The sequence below is a fragment of the Chanodichthys erythropterus genome, chromosome 8 (assembly GCF_024489055.1).
Source record: "Chanodichthys erythropterus isolate Z2021 chromosome 8, ASM2448905v1, whole genome shotgun sequence".
Taxonomy (NCBI): domain Eukaryota; kingdom Metazoa; phylum Chordata; class Actinopteri; order Cypriniformes; family Xenocyprididae; genus Chanodichthys; species Chanodichthys erythropterus.
In genome coordinates this window covers 14,149,388-14,165,073 of record NC_090228.1, presented here as the reverse complement: position 1 = coordinate 14,165,073, position 15,686 = coordinate 14,149,388, and the positions used below count along the sequence as shown (strand labels likewise).

The 15,686-nt window shown below is 36.1% G+C and overlaps 1 protein-coding gene across 1 annotated transcript; it reads right to left on the bottom strand.

Annotated features, from left to right (window-relative positions):
* Positions 1-622: 622 nt before the first annotated feature.
* Positions 623-14,833, bottom strand: pkp2 (plakophilin 2). The gene is made up of 13 exons (XM_067391042.1): positions 14,306-14,833; positions 13,620-13,693; positions 12,425-13,029; positions 12,191-12,335; positions 10,224-10,431; positions 9,863-10,040; positions 9,131-9,248; positions 8,639-8,803; positions 8,204-8,380; positions 3,438-3,591; positions 3,169-3,361; positions 2,984-3,071; positions 623-1,030 (listed from the first exon to the last, which is right to left on the bottom strand). The coding sequence occupies exons 1-13, from the start codon at positions 14,490-14,492 to the stop codon at positions 962-964; spliced, it is 2,361 nt and encodes a 786-aa protein (XP_067247143.1). The 5' UTR covers positions 14,493-14,833; the 3' UTR covers positions 623-961.
* Positions 14,834-15,686: the final 853 nt, after the last annotated feature.

Genomic DNA, 15,686 nt, shown 5'->3' with positions numbered 1-15,686 from the left:
TTAAATAAACGAAATAAGAACAAAAAAAGTTTTAATTTGATTAAAAAGGTGTTTTTTAATAAAACAAACAAAAAAATCCCGACAATGTCGGATGTACTCGACTGACGCGCACCCCCTAGTAACATAATGGTACAGTCCAGCTAGCATGAGCTTCTTTGTTTACGGATGTGACGTAAAAGTACATTAAAAATGCGTTGTGGTCAAATCGAGCTCATGTACAAAGTATCAAAACATAAAACCTTAGTAATTTATTGTCGACGAATGCGCGTGTCAGTTTCATTCGAACGTTTTGTATCTCTTCTGATTCTTTCGAATGCGAGTTCGATCTTTCGCTTAATCCCTCCCACCGAGGATTATGATGATTTGTTATTATTCAAAACACTCATAAGCACTATGATGATTTGTTATTATTCAAAAGACCCAATCACTTCCTGAACCCGATTCTCAAACTTCAGAAATCAATCACGAGTGTCAAATTATTATGCCAGATTCATTTGAGGTTTTTATTAACGCTTTATGCTTCAACAAACCGTGTTTACTAGAGCGTTGAGAGCAAGCTGTACTCAAACAGAACCATGGTAACTAAACAAACAGACATTAACCCCTCAGTGACTGGAGAAAATATTGTAGTTTATTTGAAAATAATATACAGTGTTTTACTACACAAGGTTAGGAAGTGACTACCCATTGCAAAATAAAAACAGATGCACAAAAAGTAGCTTTGTTGATGAAAATTATTTTAATATTGCTATTTAAACAGACAAAGGCAGTAAAAATCTTAAAAAGGTCAGTAAAAAAATAAATTAAATTGTAAAATCTACAGACATAACTGTTGTTAAAACACAAAGTGTTAAATTAAGACAAAACACATTAATAAACAAACACCAAGGCTATGTTATTAGCACCGTTAGTAATCTTCCCAAAGAAAAGCCTTTTCCTTGCAATACACTTCTGGATCCCATTAATCACGAGCAGAATTCACAGCCTTCACTGTCCTGTTGTTTATGAAGTCAGTTTTCCTGTAACCAGCCTGCCATAGATTGAAAAACAGATGACAAGAGTAAATATATAATAATGATGTGAAAGACAAAATCTGAAACATTAACATGTGAATTCATTTTTGAGCGCTCTATAGATCAGTGGTTCAAGAGGGCATCAAGATGACTTGAATAAATTTGATATAAGACAAAACAAGCTTTAAAATAAGCTAAAACAAATAAAAAATAAACATATTTCTTGTTTTAATTCACCTCCCCACCCCCTTTAAAGAACCAGGTTTCCCCATGGTTGTGGAATACATTACGGCTTAAAAGTTTGGGATCGGTAAGATTTTTAATGTTTTTAAAAGAAGTTTCGTCTGCTCACTGAGGCTGCATTTATTGAATTAAAAGTACAGTAAAAACAGTAATATTGTGAAATATTATTACAATTTAAAATAGCTGTTTTCTATTTAAATTTATTTTACAAATTAATTTATTCCTGTGATGCAAAGCTGAATTTTCAGCATCATTTCAGCATCTTCAGTGTCACATGATCCTTCAGAAATCATTCTAATATGCTGATTTACTGCTCAAGAAACATTTCATATTATCAATGTTGAAAACTGTTGTGTAGAATTTTTGATAAATAGAAACTTTGATAAATAGAAAGTTCAAAAGAACAGCATTTATCTGAAATATAAAGCTTTTGTAACATTATTACTACCGTTCAAAAGTTTGGGGTCAGTAAAAATTAAAGAAATAAAAGAAATTAAAAAAAGAAATTAATACTTTTATTCAGCAAGGATGCATTAAATTGATCAAAAGTAACAGTATAGACATTTATAATGTTACAAAAGATTTTATTTTAAATAAACGCTGTTCTTTTGAACTTTCTATTCATCAAAGAATCCTGAAAAAAAAAAAAATTTACAATTGTACACAATAAATGTTTCTTGAGCAGCAGATCAGCATATTAGAATGATTTCTGAAGGATCATGTGACACTGAAGACTGGAGTAATGATGCTGAAAATTCAGCTTTGTCAACACAAGAATATTACATTTTCAAATAGAAAACAGTTATTTTAAATTGTAATAATATTTCGCTATATTTATGTTTTTACTGTATTTTTAATTAAATAAATGCAGCCTTGGTGAGCAGAAGAGACTTCTTTTTAAAAACATTAAAAATCTTACCGATCCCAAACCTTTGAACGGTAGTGTGTACTGTATAAAGTAGGCACATTTTTTTGTTAAAGTGTGTGATTTAAAGTGTGATTTAAAATGGTAGTTGCAACAGTGGGCTTCGCAAACAAGAAAAAATGTAGGGCGGAAATTAATTTTGTCCATTGGGAATTAATTGCATTTTTGTGGTTTGCTATTGCTGTGAATAGTAAAAAAAAATAGTAAAACTTTTTTATAATGAATGTACATTTTTCTAATTATGCCAAGCTCTAAAATATATTTTTGGGTTATAACTTAAAATATTTAAAATTGCAAAAAAAACAAAAAATAAAATTTATAAAAGTATATAGAACTTTTGTTTTTAAATGTGTGTTAATATTAGTAATCTGCTTCTTTCTGACTATTTCTTACATTTTACTCACTATTACTCTTATTGTTGGCCTTTTTGCCACTTTTGTAGCATAAATGATGCATAAATGATCAGGACAAGGGGGAGTAGAGTAATGAGATCAGGAAATAATGTGAAATGACACAAATTTGCTTTACATTAGCGTAACAAATCAATGTGTTCATGCATGTAGACTAACCACTTAAGTTTTGTTCTAATAGTATTGTCATGCTTTTCCTCGGTTAATTGCATTGGTTTTTAATTGTAAACACTGTTAGCCTAATATCTTGAGTAACTGACCTAAATTGACCTTAGTCTTTAACTACTGGTTATACCGTAGTTTGTTTATGCATTTTTTTCCCCAAAATATGTTGAGAATAACACTTTATTACTTCATGGACACTGTGTGATGCAAACATGTAGTAATCTCACCTTCTTGAAACTGCTGTGCAGCTCTGAATGTCTCCACAAGGTATGAAGTAAAATACAGGCCGCTTGGCCCGCCCGTGTTGGTCCAAACCTATATTTAGTTGAAAATTAAATGAAAGAAGTCATCTAACTGAACATACATGACTTTTATTGCGAGTTTTATTGCATATCTGAAAATGAATCCGTACCCGTTGTCTTTGGAGCTGATGCTGATGATCTTGGGTAATGCTCCTTGGTTTATGATGGCAGTAGTGTTCGATACAGATGCATGGCTCAGATTGATGAGGATGTGACATATTGTTACCGTGACCTCTATTGGCTGCTCTACGCTTCGATCAGAGTTTGGCAGGATGGCAACCAGCTCCGGCAGCACCTGTTTAACTGTAGAGATGTTCATTAGCTTTTTTTCCTGAAAAAACTGCCATGTGCTGTATATTGGTATATAATGGCAGCTCACCAATATCAGTATGCAGTTCTCGGTAGCGAGAGATGTTTTTCAGCAATGACACAGATATTCTGATCTCTTCCTTCTCTCCTTCTTGAAGCATCTTCTTCACCTGAGACAGGCCTCCCTCCTTGTGCACGATGAAGTGTGCGATGGCCTGGGATGTCTAAAGGGATACAAAGACATTAAAAGGTTAGTTCAACCTAAAATTAAAAAAAACTTACTCTCATGTCGTTCCAAACCCATAAGACTTTTGTTCATCTGTGGAACACAAATGAGGATATTTTTAATGAAATCTGAGAGATTTCTGTCCCTCCATTGAATATCTGTTCACCAAAAGCTCTTATGCTTCAAAAAGTTCATGAAGATATTGTAAAAACGATTTAATCCAAGTCTTCTGAAGAGACATGATTGCTTTACATGATGAACAGATTCAATTTAGGCTTTTATTCACATATAAACATTGATCAGCGAATGTACATGAAGCACTAAATTTTGTAAAAGCAAGCTCAAGCATGCTTCACACATGTGAACCAATGAGGCTCATTCTTGTATGTTACGCAGAATGTTTAAGCTTACGCAAGAACCAATAGACCTTTTTCAGAGCAGACTTTTTTCAGAGGCATCTGCTGTAAAAAGCCCTAAGATCACTTATAATTTTCCACAGATCATGTTTTCTGGAGTTTTTTGTGTATTGAAATTCCTTGTAAGGATATTTTACTCAGTGTTTCTTCAGCAGAACAATCCAAAAACACATCAAATAACAGTACAACCCACTGAAGATATGTATGTCTATTCCTCACAGCCTCGCTTTCATTCCCGTTAAAAATCAAAGATGGTGTGTAGTATATGAGGTTTGTTCTCACTTGTCAAGCAAGTAGGTTGAACTTCCATTTACCATATTTGAGTGCTGTGAGTGTAAGTGAATAAAAGCCTAATTTAATCTGTTGATCATATAACGTTATCTCTTCAGAATTAAACTGCTCGATTCCTGTGGCTTTATTATATGATTTCTTTATGAACGTTTTGAACCATCAGAGCACATTGTCAAATGTTCCGGCACTTAGAGCATGCAGACAAAATGCCGTGTAAGAGAGTTGGGAGATAATTATCTGGGAGATAATTATACTGAACCACTTTGATGACAGACTTTGGCAAAGGCATTTCAGAATGACCAAAACAACATTTTAGATGCAGTGCAATGAGACCAGTCCGCTGGTTGGTCCTGTTACGCTGTCCTATTGCAAAGTCTTTTTTGATGCGCATCAACGGACTTATTCAGTAAATGTGTTTCCATCGTGGTTAATGCGCATGTTTTCTTATTGGATAAAAAGTTTATTTGACTCAATTTAGCGCATAAGTTTTATATGCACATTTTTAGACTTTATGCACTTTTTGGAGTTTTCATTCAGTTTTTTATGCGATATCCCAAAATGAGCATAAAAATAGGTGGATGGAAACAGCTATTGATATCCTTAGTGATTATAAAGGGAGGGCTCTTCTCTTTTTTCTGTTTAGTACCCATTCACAATCTGAATACAAGTATAGTTTTTCATGCTGCCAAGTATATTGCAATGTTTCTGGATTGACAGCCATATTTAAAGGTGCCCTAGAATTCAGTATTGAATTTATCTTGGCATAGTTGAATAACAAGAGTTCAGTACATGGAAAAGACATACAGTGAGTTCCAAACTCCATTGTTTCCTCCTCCTTATATAAATCTCATTTGTTTAAAAGACCTCTGAAGAACAGTCGAATCTCAACATAACCCCAACTGTTACTGTGTAACAGTCGGGGTGTACGCCCCCAATATTTGCATATGCCAGCCCATGATCCAGTGGCGTAGCCACGGGGGGGCCTGAGGGGGCCTAGGCCCCCTCATTATTATGCAGGCCCACCCCCAGATTTCTGAGCGATTTTTTTTATTTTTTTTTTAATGTTGATTTGTTACACTGATGCATATGCTGCGCGGTAAAATGCAACCGCTGTTTTTAGACTTATTGGTTTGATTATTTCACGTGTTGCGCGTAGCTTCTGCTTTTATTATCTTTGCGTGTGAGAGTTCATTATTATGCGGTGAGTGACAATGTGAAGCGGCACCCGAGGCTTCCAGGATGCGCATCTCAATGCAGTGAAATCCGGTGGGTGCTCGGGCTTCTAACTCTACATTCGTTTTAACCAATAAAAATCGTTACAGAATCAAGAACCTCTGACTGCAGCGCACACAGCTTTCTTCTCGTCATTATAGTTAATTTGAGGCAGTTTCCGTGGCGTTATTCGCTCTCGCGCAGATATTGCCTGCGTGGCTGTACGCGCTCAATCCTTGTTATTTGTAAATCAAACATGCTTTTTCTTTAGAATTGTCTTCTCTCCTGGATTTAATGTTGCTAGAAGCTATTAACCATCAAACTTACATAACTGACTGTTAAAACAACACCTATAAATTGTAAAGAAATTAAGTATATTTTTATAATAACTCCATGTACAAATTATATCATTTTCAAACTTAGCCTACTTTAGTCAGCCAGCTATCTAGATATTTGTATTATCTATTTAATATATATTTTTAAGGTTATATATTAAAAGTTAAGTGCTTATTGTAGCCTAAATGCTTATTGAATTATTATATTTAGCGAACCACTACTGATCATCAAATAGTTCAATATCAGCATGAGTGTAATCAAAATTGTTTATGGTCTGGTCTATGTATCCCTGCCTCTGCTGAATTATTTTTTATCCCTGGTGGGGATAAAAAAATATATCCCTCCCGGGTGCATATATTATACCAAAAATAAAAATCGTTTTTTTTAAAACATTGCCAAGTAAAACGCTGCGTTTATATAGAACTGTCTCGTTACGACCACAACAAACGGGACACTTTTCAGAGGCGCATTCCGACTTCGCCTCAGCGCCAGGCGCAAGTCAAACGAGCGCGGAAAAGGTGCAGGTGATGACGAGGGAGCTTCAGTTGAACAACAGTGTACAGATGAGATGTTGTCAGGCTATGTCGGTAAAACTCAGAAAAAATAACACGACTGTCCAATCAGTCATTATACTGTGCTCGTGGCGTGCACTCAAGAATTGCATGCGCAAATGCGCCGGCGCGCTGCATAATTACTTTATTATTGCTAAAATAAAGCGCAATAGAAACTACGAGCAATGACCGTCGTTTGAAAATGAAATTGCCAAACATGCGATTAAAGCTGCCTCAAAACTGTGCATGCATGCATGTATTTGTTGACGTTGTTTTAAAGCTATTGTTAACCAATTTGTTGGTCTTAATGTCTTAAAAATGCACATATGTACACCAGGGAAATCTAAATATTCTCGGGGGAGCATGCCCCCGTACCCCCCTAGGAAACAACATCTTATGACCTTGGTAATTAGGAAACTCTGCGTACATGTTCTATAAATTCTATCTAATGAAATCTGAGGTAAACGTGTATTTCTACAAATGTGCGCACTTTGAGAGTAAAAGCTTGTATATGTAGTATGCACTGTGATCAAAAATAAATGGGACCAAGCGCGATTTAATGTAAGGTTTGTGTCTCGTTATTCTATTAAGAACTACCGATTGATTTTGCATTTCTTTTAGAAATTAAGAATTATTAGTGTCATTGTAGTCTTTACTAGTGTCATATATAATTTTAGCGGCCCCCTCATTTTTAGATGGGCCCCCCCAAAAATAAAATTCTGGCTACGCCACTGCCATGATCATGCCATTAGACAAGGGCAGCCAGTATTAACGTATGGATCTGCACAGCTGTATCATCAGACTAGGTAAGCAAGCAAGAACAATAGCGAAAAATGGCAGATGGAGCGATAATAACTGACATGATCCATGATAACATGATATTTTTAGTGATATTTGTGAATTGTCTTTCTAAATGTTTCGTTAGCATGTTGCTAATGTACTGTTAAATGTGGTTAAAGTTACCATTGTTTCTTACTGTATTCACGGAGACGAGAGCCGTCGCTATTTTCATTTTTAAACACTTGCAGTCTGTATAATTCATAAACACAACTTCATTCTTTATTAATCTCTCCAACAGTGTGTAACGTTAGCTTTAGCCACGCAGCATAGCCTCAAACTCATTTAGAATCAAATGTAAACATCCAAATAAATACTATACTCACATGACCTGACGAATGCATGCAGTATGCATGACGAACATCTTGTAAAGATCCATTTTGAGGGTTATATTAGCTGTGTAAACTGTGTTTATGCTGTTCAAGGCAAGTGCGAGCTCCGGGGGAGGGGGAGCGGTAGATTTAAAGGGGCCGCAACCTAGATATCAGTGCATAGTTAATGATGCCCCAAAATAGGCAGTTAAAAAAATGAATTAAAAAAAATCTATGGGGTATTTTGAGCTGAAACTTCACAGACACATTCAGGAGACACCTTAGACTTATATTACATCTTTTAAAAAGTTCTAGGGCATCAGTTTTTTACTCCGGTACCGTAATAATTGGTACTGATACCAGTAACATTTTTCTGTTCTTGGTACCAACTACTGAAACTTTGGTACTGTGATAACCCTAGTCAGAGTTTTGGGTGAATAGACTTTCAATGAAGGGACAGAAATCTCTCAGATTTCATAAAAAATATTGTCATTTGAAAATCACGAAAGTCTTAAGGGTTTGGAACGACATGAGAGTGAGTAATTGATGACAGATTTTCATTTTTGGGTGAACTAACCCATTAAATCTAAGCCTGAATGTAATTGTAGTCAGTGCTGATTATGGTTATTTTAATGAAACTGGTTTCCTGATCATACCTCTCCAGAGCAAGCCGTGAGGTTCTGTAGTGCTCCAATCGATGCCTGTTTTGTGTGCTGGTTTGTGCTGACGGCAATGAGAGAGAGATACATGCGGACGGTGATGGCGCTCCAGAGCCACTCCACACCATGAGGGCTGCCGTTCTCCTCGAGTAGGGGATAGTCTGTATCTGCATCCTGAGCCACAACATATGATGCCACATATGAGGTCAATTTGTTTTTCTACACCACTGCCTTTGCATTAGGGATGGGCATTTTGGTCAGTCTTACAATCAATATACAATATATATATTTTGAGTACTCAAGAGAGAAAAAAAAGTCAGGTGACATTTATGCTTTCCTAATTGATTGCAACATCAGCTATATTATTAAATTAGCCTAGTTTGAATTTGAAAGACCTTTTTTTAAATATAGGTTGTAAGTTGTAACACTAACCTCCTCAAAGTTTTTAGGACTGTTGAGAATGAAACAGCCGGGGTTGCTAGTTTCTACATTGTGATTCTGTCTGGGCTGTTGTACCACCGGGGAATCCACACGAGGCACCTCACAATCAAACCGATAAGAAAGGTTGTGCAGGATGCACACACAGTTTTCTGTGGCCTGGAAAAGAAGAATTAATCATTAAGATGGAATAATCAGTTGGGATCATGTTAGATAATATAACATTATATCAACATTTTGGAACAAATATAACTTTGACATAAATGTGGACGGGTCACGTGCTGATGCCTTAATTTGTGTCACAATGGGAGTGTTCAGAATCGTTGTAGTAGCTTAGTTTCAATGAACTTTTTTGTTGTTGTTGAAGATTTTGTGTTCTGAAAGAGCTCTTTTATCTTCAAAGATCAAGGAAAATTTACTTCCTTGTGATAATTATTAGACACAAATGAAAGACTGTTGATAGAGATGGGGATTTAATGTGAGTACCTTATCATCAGGTTTGTAGTCTGCAATGGTTCCACGGATATAATAGATGACGGACTCAATGAGATCCTCACAGTCCCGCATGGCTTTACGTCCATCTGGACCGGCTGAACTCAAATTTCTATTCAAAATAAAAATGTGACAATTATTAATAACACTTTATATGGAAAAAAATCAATAATATATTTTATTGTTATATTGTATATTAATATATTTTAAAATGTATTTTATTTCTGTGATGACTATTTCTGAAGCTGAATTTTTAGCCATTACTCCAGTCTTCAATGTCACATGATCCTTCATTCTAATATACTGATTTTCAGCATAAGAAACCTTTTTTTATTATAATGCTGAAAACAGTGTTGCTTAATATTTTTGTGGAAAGTGGAAACTATGATACATTTTTTTTATATAAAGTTCAAAAGTTCCAAGAGCAGCATTTATTTGAAACAAATCTGATGTAACAATATACATTTCTTGACTGTTACTTACTTTTGATCAATTTAACACATCCTTGCTGAATAAAAGTATTAATATCTGTAAAGAAAATGTACCTAACACCTTTGAAATGAAATGCTTATTAAAATCAAATTGGTTTATTAATAATGCACATGATATTGCAGAACTAGCACTATTTAGCACTACAAAGAACAGCCTGGCTTGTCAAAATAATTATGCTCCATTTTCAACCTTTTGTATCTTATTATACAATCTTTGTATTTTAGCTGGTAATACCTCAGGCAGCCAGTAGCATTGTAGAAAATTTCAGGGTCAGCTAGGAGCTCCAACTTGGGGTCTTCCCCTTCAGAAATGCCCGAGCAGGGCACCAGCACACAGTCTGTGAGAGGTTTGACCGCTTCTATAGCGAGCTGCTCTTTCAGAAGGTCATGAGAAGACAGATTCCACAGCAGCCCTGGAGAGAGAATAACATCTGCAAGATTAATGGGAGTGTACAGGTCACGCTTTCAAGATCTGGATGTTTTCAGAGTTGGAGACATGGCTGAAGTTTTAAGCATCAGCTAAAGTGAAGTCATGTTTATCTGCATTGTGAAATATATATGGCGCAAAGCTAAAATACTTGGAATGGCTCCCTTACCAGTGAGCTGCCGTCGCGTCTCGATGTCTCGGTTCTTCTTGAGCAGTTTTAGGATCACTGGAAGCCCCTCACAGTCTTTGACTTCCATTTTGTTTTCATTGTTTTCGAAAGCAATATTTCGGAGCGCGCTGACGGCAGCCCGCTGGAGCTCCTCGCTCTCATTCTGCATGAGCGTCAGCAGCTTTGGGATGCCTTGAAGATGAAGTACCTGAGCAGATGGAACATGATAAAATAAGAAACCTCAAATTTAAATGGGTCATATTTTACACTTTTGTAGCATTTAATTTTTTCTCCCATAAATATAAATATATAATTTTGTCATCATTTACTCACCCAATATTTTGAAGAATGTCAGTAACCAAACAGTTGATTTCCCCATTGACTTCTATAGTACTGGGGGGAAAAAACTATGGAAGTCAATGTAGCCCATCAAATGTTTGGTTACCCATATTCTTCAAAATATCTTCCTTTGTGTTCAGCAGGAGAGAGAAATTCTTACAGGTTTGGAACAACTTTAGGGGGAGTAAATGATGACAGAATTTTAATTTTTGGGTGAACTATCCCTTTAAGTCCACTTATGTTAGTCAAGGTTCTTGCACCAAAACAGTGGTAATTGTTTTTTCTTAAATGACCAAATTTTCAGCATCATTACTCCAGCCTTCAGTGTCACATGATCCTTCAGAAATCATTCTAATACGCTGATTTGCTGCTCAAGAAACATTTCACAGCATTATCAATGTTGAAAATAGCTGTGTTGCTTACTATTTTTTGTGGAAACCTTGATATTCTTTTCAGGATTCAGAGTAGAAAGCTCAAAAGAAGAATTATTATTTTTTTCAAAATTGAAAGTTTTTGTGAAATTCTAAACGTCTTTACAATCACATTTGATTAATTTAATGCATCTTTGCTGAAAAAAAAAAAAAAAAGATGACCCCAAACTTTTGAATGGTAGTGTATGTAATTGACCTTTTATGTTTGGTTAACCTCTGCATACCAGTGCAGTTCAGTTCACAGTGTCCTTCATCGGGACGGGCGAAGTTGCTGAGTACTGAATTACTGTTGATGTGTAAACAACATGGGCGGTCATGTTTGTTTATGCTAACGGTTGTAATGTCACGACCATGACAATTCAATGGACAATTATGGGGGGATAGGGGAGCTTTTATTAACAGTACATCTGCATACAGTAGTACATTAAAAAAAATCCAAATTTTCAAAACATATGTCAGGTTTCCTAAACTGTAACACTAACATCAATGTACAAAAAGAAAGTTATTTTTTGGGAAGCACAGTATATGTGTACTGCATTGGTTATTATTTACAGATTTTAATATCTCATAATTGGCTGATACTGGCTATTTAATTGTGCTCGTTTCCTCAATTTATACATTTAGATGACCTTTACCATCATATTAATGCAGTTAATTTTTAAAAACACTGTTAAATGTAATCTTTAGCAATTCTCAAAATGAATATCCATGTTCATACTGTACATTATAATGCCTAAATTAATTTTTAGCATTTAAAATGAATTATTTTTTATTATTATTTTTTCAGACAGTTTTAATATTGGCTATTCTTGGATTCAAAGCGAATCCCTAAAGGATTCAACAGAGATAGTAATGTTTTAAAGTCTATAAAAGTCAAGTACTATGGAACATGAACAGCAGAACAATAACTCTACAAAGACAATGAAAAACTGAAGTCATCTTAATAACTTGCTGTCTGACAGCATTGTGAGCATGTAAACCACACTAAATACTTTCCTATCACTTTCTTCCACACCCCTTTTCCACTTAATTAAAGTGCCACCTCAGAAGTACTATGACTCATTGTTTTATTTTGCCAAAGCGTTTGTTATCAATGCAACCGCTGAAGCTAGACTTTGAGCACTGTGAGATATATCATTATCATCTTTTGGGTGGATCATAGTAGCATGTGCCATTTTAGAGTAAAGTATCACTTACTTTTTTCTTGGCATCAGGACTGTTAAAGCACTGGTTCTGTATAAAGTTTGCCGCAGTGATTTGTGTTTCCATGTTATCTTGTGCCAGGAGATTTACAGCCTCTTTTAGAGTCATCACTGTACCTAGTTCACCTTGTCTGCCCTTCCTTTAACACACAGACATAAGACAGAAACACTGTAAAAACAACACTTTGACTAAGATTAAGTAGCTAAAATGTATAAACTACTGTCTTACTTTGCTGACATTGTCATTGCATGTTGCTTGTTGACCTCCAGCTTTTCTATCCTCGCTAAACTTCCTGACTGCTCCTCCATGCTGATCAGTGAGCCAGGTGGGGAGGGTCGTCTTCCTGCAACAATATCCAGGCTCGGCTTCCGGATGTGGCTCTGCCAGGACACGTTCTCTGATTGTTCGAGAGCACCGAAACCCCCCTCTCTTGGCTTGCAGAGGGTCCTCTGAAGGGTGTGTTTCTCTAACTCCATCCTGTTCCTCTCTGCATTGTGTGGGGTGCTGGGTAAAAATACTTCATCTGTATCATCTATGTGATTGTTCTCATGCACAGGGTTACTGGGGAGCTGAGTGACAGCCGACAGGCCCGGGTTTCGGAAAACCTCAGAGCGGGTATAACGTAGAGGGTGTTTTTTCAGTCGGAAATGGTTGGCTGTAGGGTCCGACGGGAGAGTGAAAGAATTGGACCCCCAGCGTAAATCAGCTCTTTTAGTGGTATAACGAAAACTTCCATAGCCTCTGTGAAATCGAGGCGGCTCTGTACTTGACCACTGAGAACGATCAATCATCCGCAACGACCTTGTAGCTCCATGATTGAAGGATATCGTCCGCTGTAAAGTATAGTGTGTGTCATTATCATGAGTGAATTTAGGGACATTAAAGGATATTCCTGACACAAACTACTTTTACACTACCTTTAAGGTACTTTTTTGCCTTTTTTTTTTTGAGCTTGACAGCCCTAGTCACCATTCACTTCCATTGCATGGACTAAATGATTATAGTATTTTCATTTTTGGGTGAACTATTGCTTAAAGAACACATTTATCTAGGGCTGTCAAATGATTAATCGCGATTAATCACATACAAAATAAAAGTTTGAGTTTGCCTAATATATGTGTGAGTACTGTGTGTAATATGTATATATAAATACAAACACATTCAGGTATATATTTGAGAAATACTTACAAGTATATGTATTTATTTATATTTTTATATAATTTTTATTATATATAAATATTTTGTACATAAATAAATTTCTCTTAAATATATACATAAATTTGTGTTTATTTATATATACATAATAATTATACACAGTACTCGCACATATATTAGGCAAACTCAAAATTTTATTTTGTATGCGATTAATCGCGATTAATCATTCGACAGCCCTACATTTATCCAAGTGAAAAATAGTTTTTACCTTTGTGTGTAGACTTCCTAAAGATGAACTACTTGAAATATGACAGCTGGACAGACTGTCTGAGAGTGATGACTCTGCAAAGCCCCAAAAAACACATATAAATGGCATACAATATGACACAATGGAAAACATATTTCTCATGCTCACTTACAAATCCTGCTAAATAGGTTTGAATGAGTGAGTTCTGACTAAGGTAGGGTTCACATTTCTCTACCAAAAAGGTATCACATGTGTTTATTTGGACATTTTATATTGTATTATATAACATAGTTATAATATTATAATAAATATTATATATTTATAGCTATATTTGGACTTCAAATATTATTTGAAGTAGCTTGAAGTACTATGTAAATATTACAGTAGCCTACATGAATATAAACCATTCAGTACCATGTTATACATCAAAGGCACTACCATTTTTTTTTTTTTTGTAAAGAATAATAAAATTAAATTAAAAATGAAAGAATAAATCAATATTCTTTGGCATGTCATTTTACACAAACAAAATAATGATAAAACTACAGAGTTGAGAACAAAGGACCAGTGAAAGCTGACCATAAACATTTGACTGACATCCTGTATTTATATATAAAATGTATACAACTATATTCCTATTCAAAGCCAAAACACTTACTATCTTCACATAGTTTGTTTTTAATATAATGCGGTTTCATTCTACATACCTGGCAGTTTTGGTTTCTTTCTTTTCCGAGAGAGAGTGAGCTGCACTTGTTGCTGTAGTCTGTTGAGCCGGTGAGTGTCCGCGAGAGTTAGTTTGTCCGCCTCAGGTAAAGCTAAAGAAGAGTCTTCCGAGCGAAAAGCGCCGCGAACGGGCAACACAGACCGCATAAAGTCTGCCTCCTCCGCCATCGGGTCGTGCGCAGATGGAGTCGGTATTAAGCGTCAGGTGTTTGAGTCTCTGTTGGGCGTGAAGCAGCGCTATGATCGTTCTTTGTGTACAGGGTGTGGTTTAGACATGCGTCACCTCAAACAGATCGTGTTTCTGCATATTCTGTGGCTGAACACCTGCGTTCGTGGAGGTGGATGAAGGTTTCTACTCCGGACGTCGACTGGACTCAGCTCAAGCTGGGCAATAGTTGGCAGTGAAGTGTGGACTCAGCGTTTGTCATTGTAGTACTATAAACCTTTTAAACCCCTTTTCATACGAAGCGGCCCCTCCCACAAAAGAGACGTCACGCTTGAAAGTTTGTTTAGGTGAAATACTCTACCATGGTAACCATTTTTGTCAACATGCAACAGGGATTGTAGATTGCTTGAAAAATATCAATAGACACTTTTGCTCTACAATTGGCTAGATCAATTGTTCTCAACCAGGGGCCAGGCCCCACTAGGGGGGCTCAAAATTACTTAAAGTGGAACTCAGTAAGATTTGCGAAGCTCCCCCTGCAGGTTCCTTCAGTGAATCACACGGTCGTAAATACTCCGAGCGCAGCTCTGGACTACAACGCTCACCAGCGCAGTAGTTTTGCAAATACAGTACAAGAAATCTCGATGGAGGTGGGTAATTTTAGAAATTGTCTTATAAAGTTATAATATAGTGTTTTTGAATTACCGTAAAGCATTTTGTCTCTCTCGCGTGAACGTGAACATGAGGCGAGATTGATGATACCTTCATAAATAGTTTTCTTGGTTCTGCTTTAAATCAAAGAGTATAGAATTACACAAGACGTGTCACTCGTATTGTTTTGAATGGGAGAAAGTGTAACCCGCAATATGGCGGAATAAGTCCCGCCTTCTAAATAAGAGCCAATCGCCAACTGGTAAAGTCATTGCGTCACTTCAGCGGCCGTTAGAATCACCGGTTTCTATAGAAACAGTCAGATGCGCGCCTCCGAAGAGACGCATGCGCATTAGCTTGATCCACCCTGAAAAATAGTTTTTTTTTTTTTGTTGTCATGATTCAAGCATTTAGAAACTAAAATTATGAGCCGGTTGTTGTTAGATTACATTGGTGATTTCAAATATGAAATTTAATCGTAAGGTTGGCGAACAGTTTTGGAGAATTTGATGTTTCCCCATTCAAAGAGATTGCATGATGCCCAG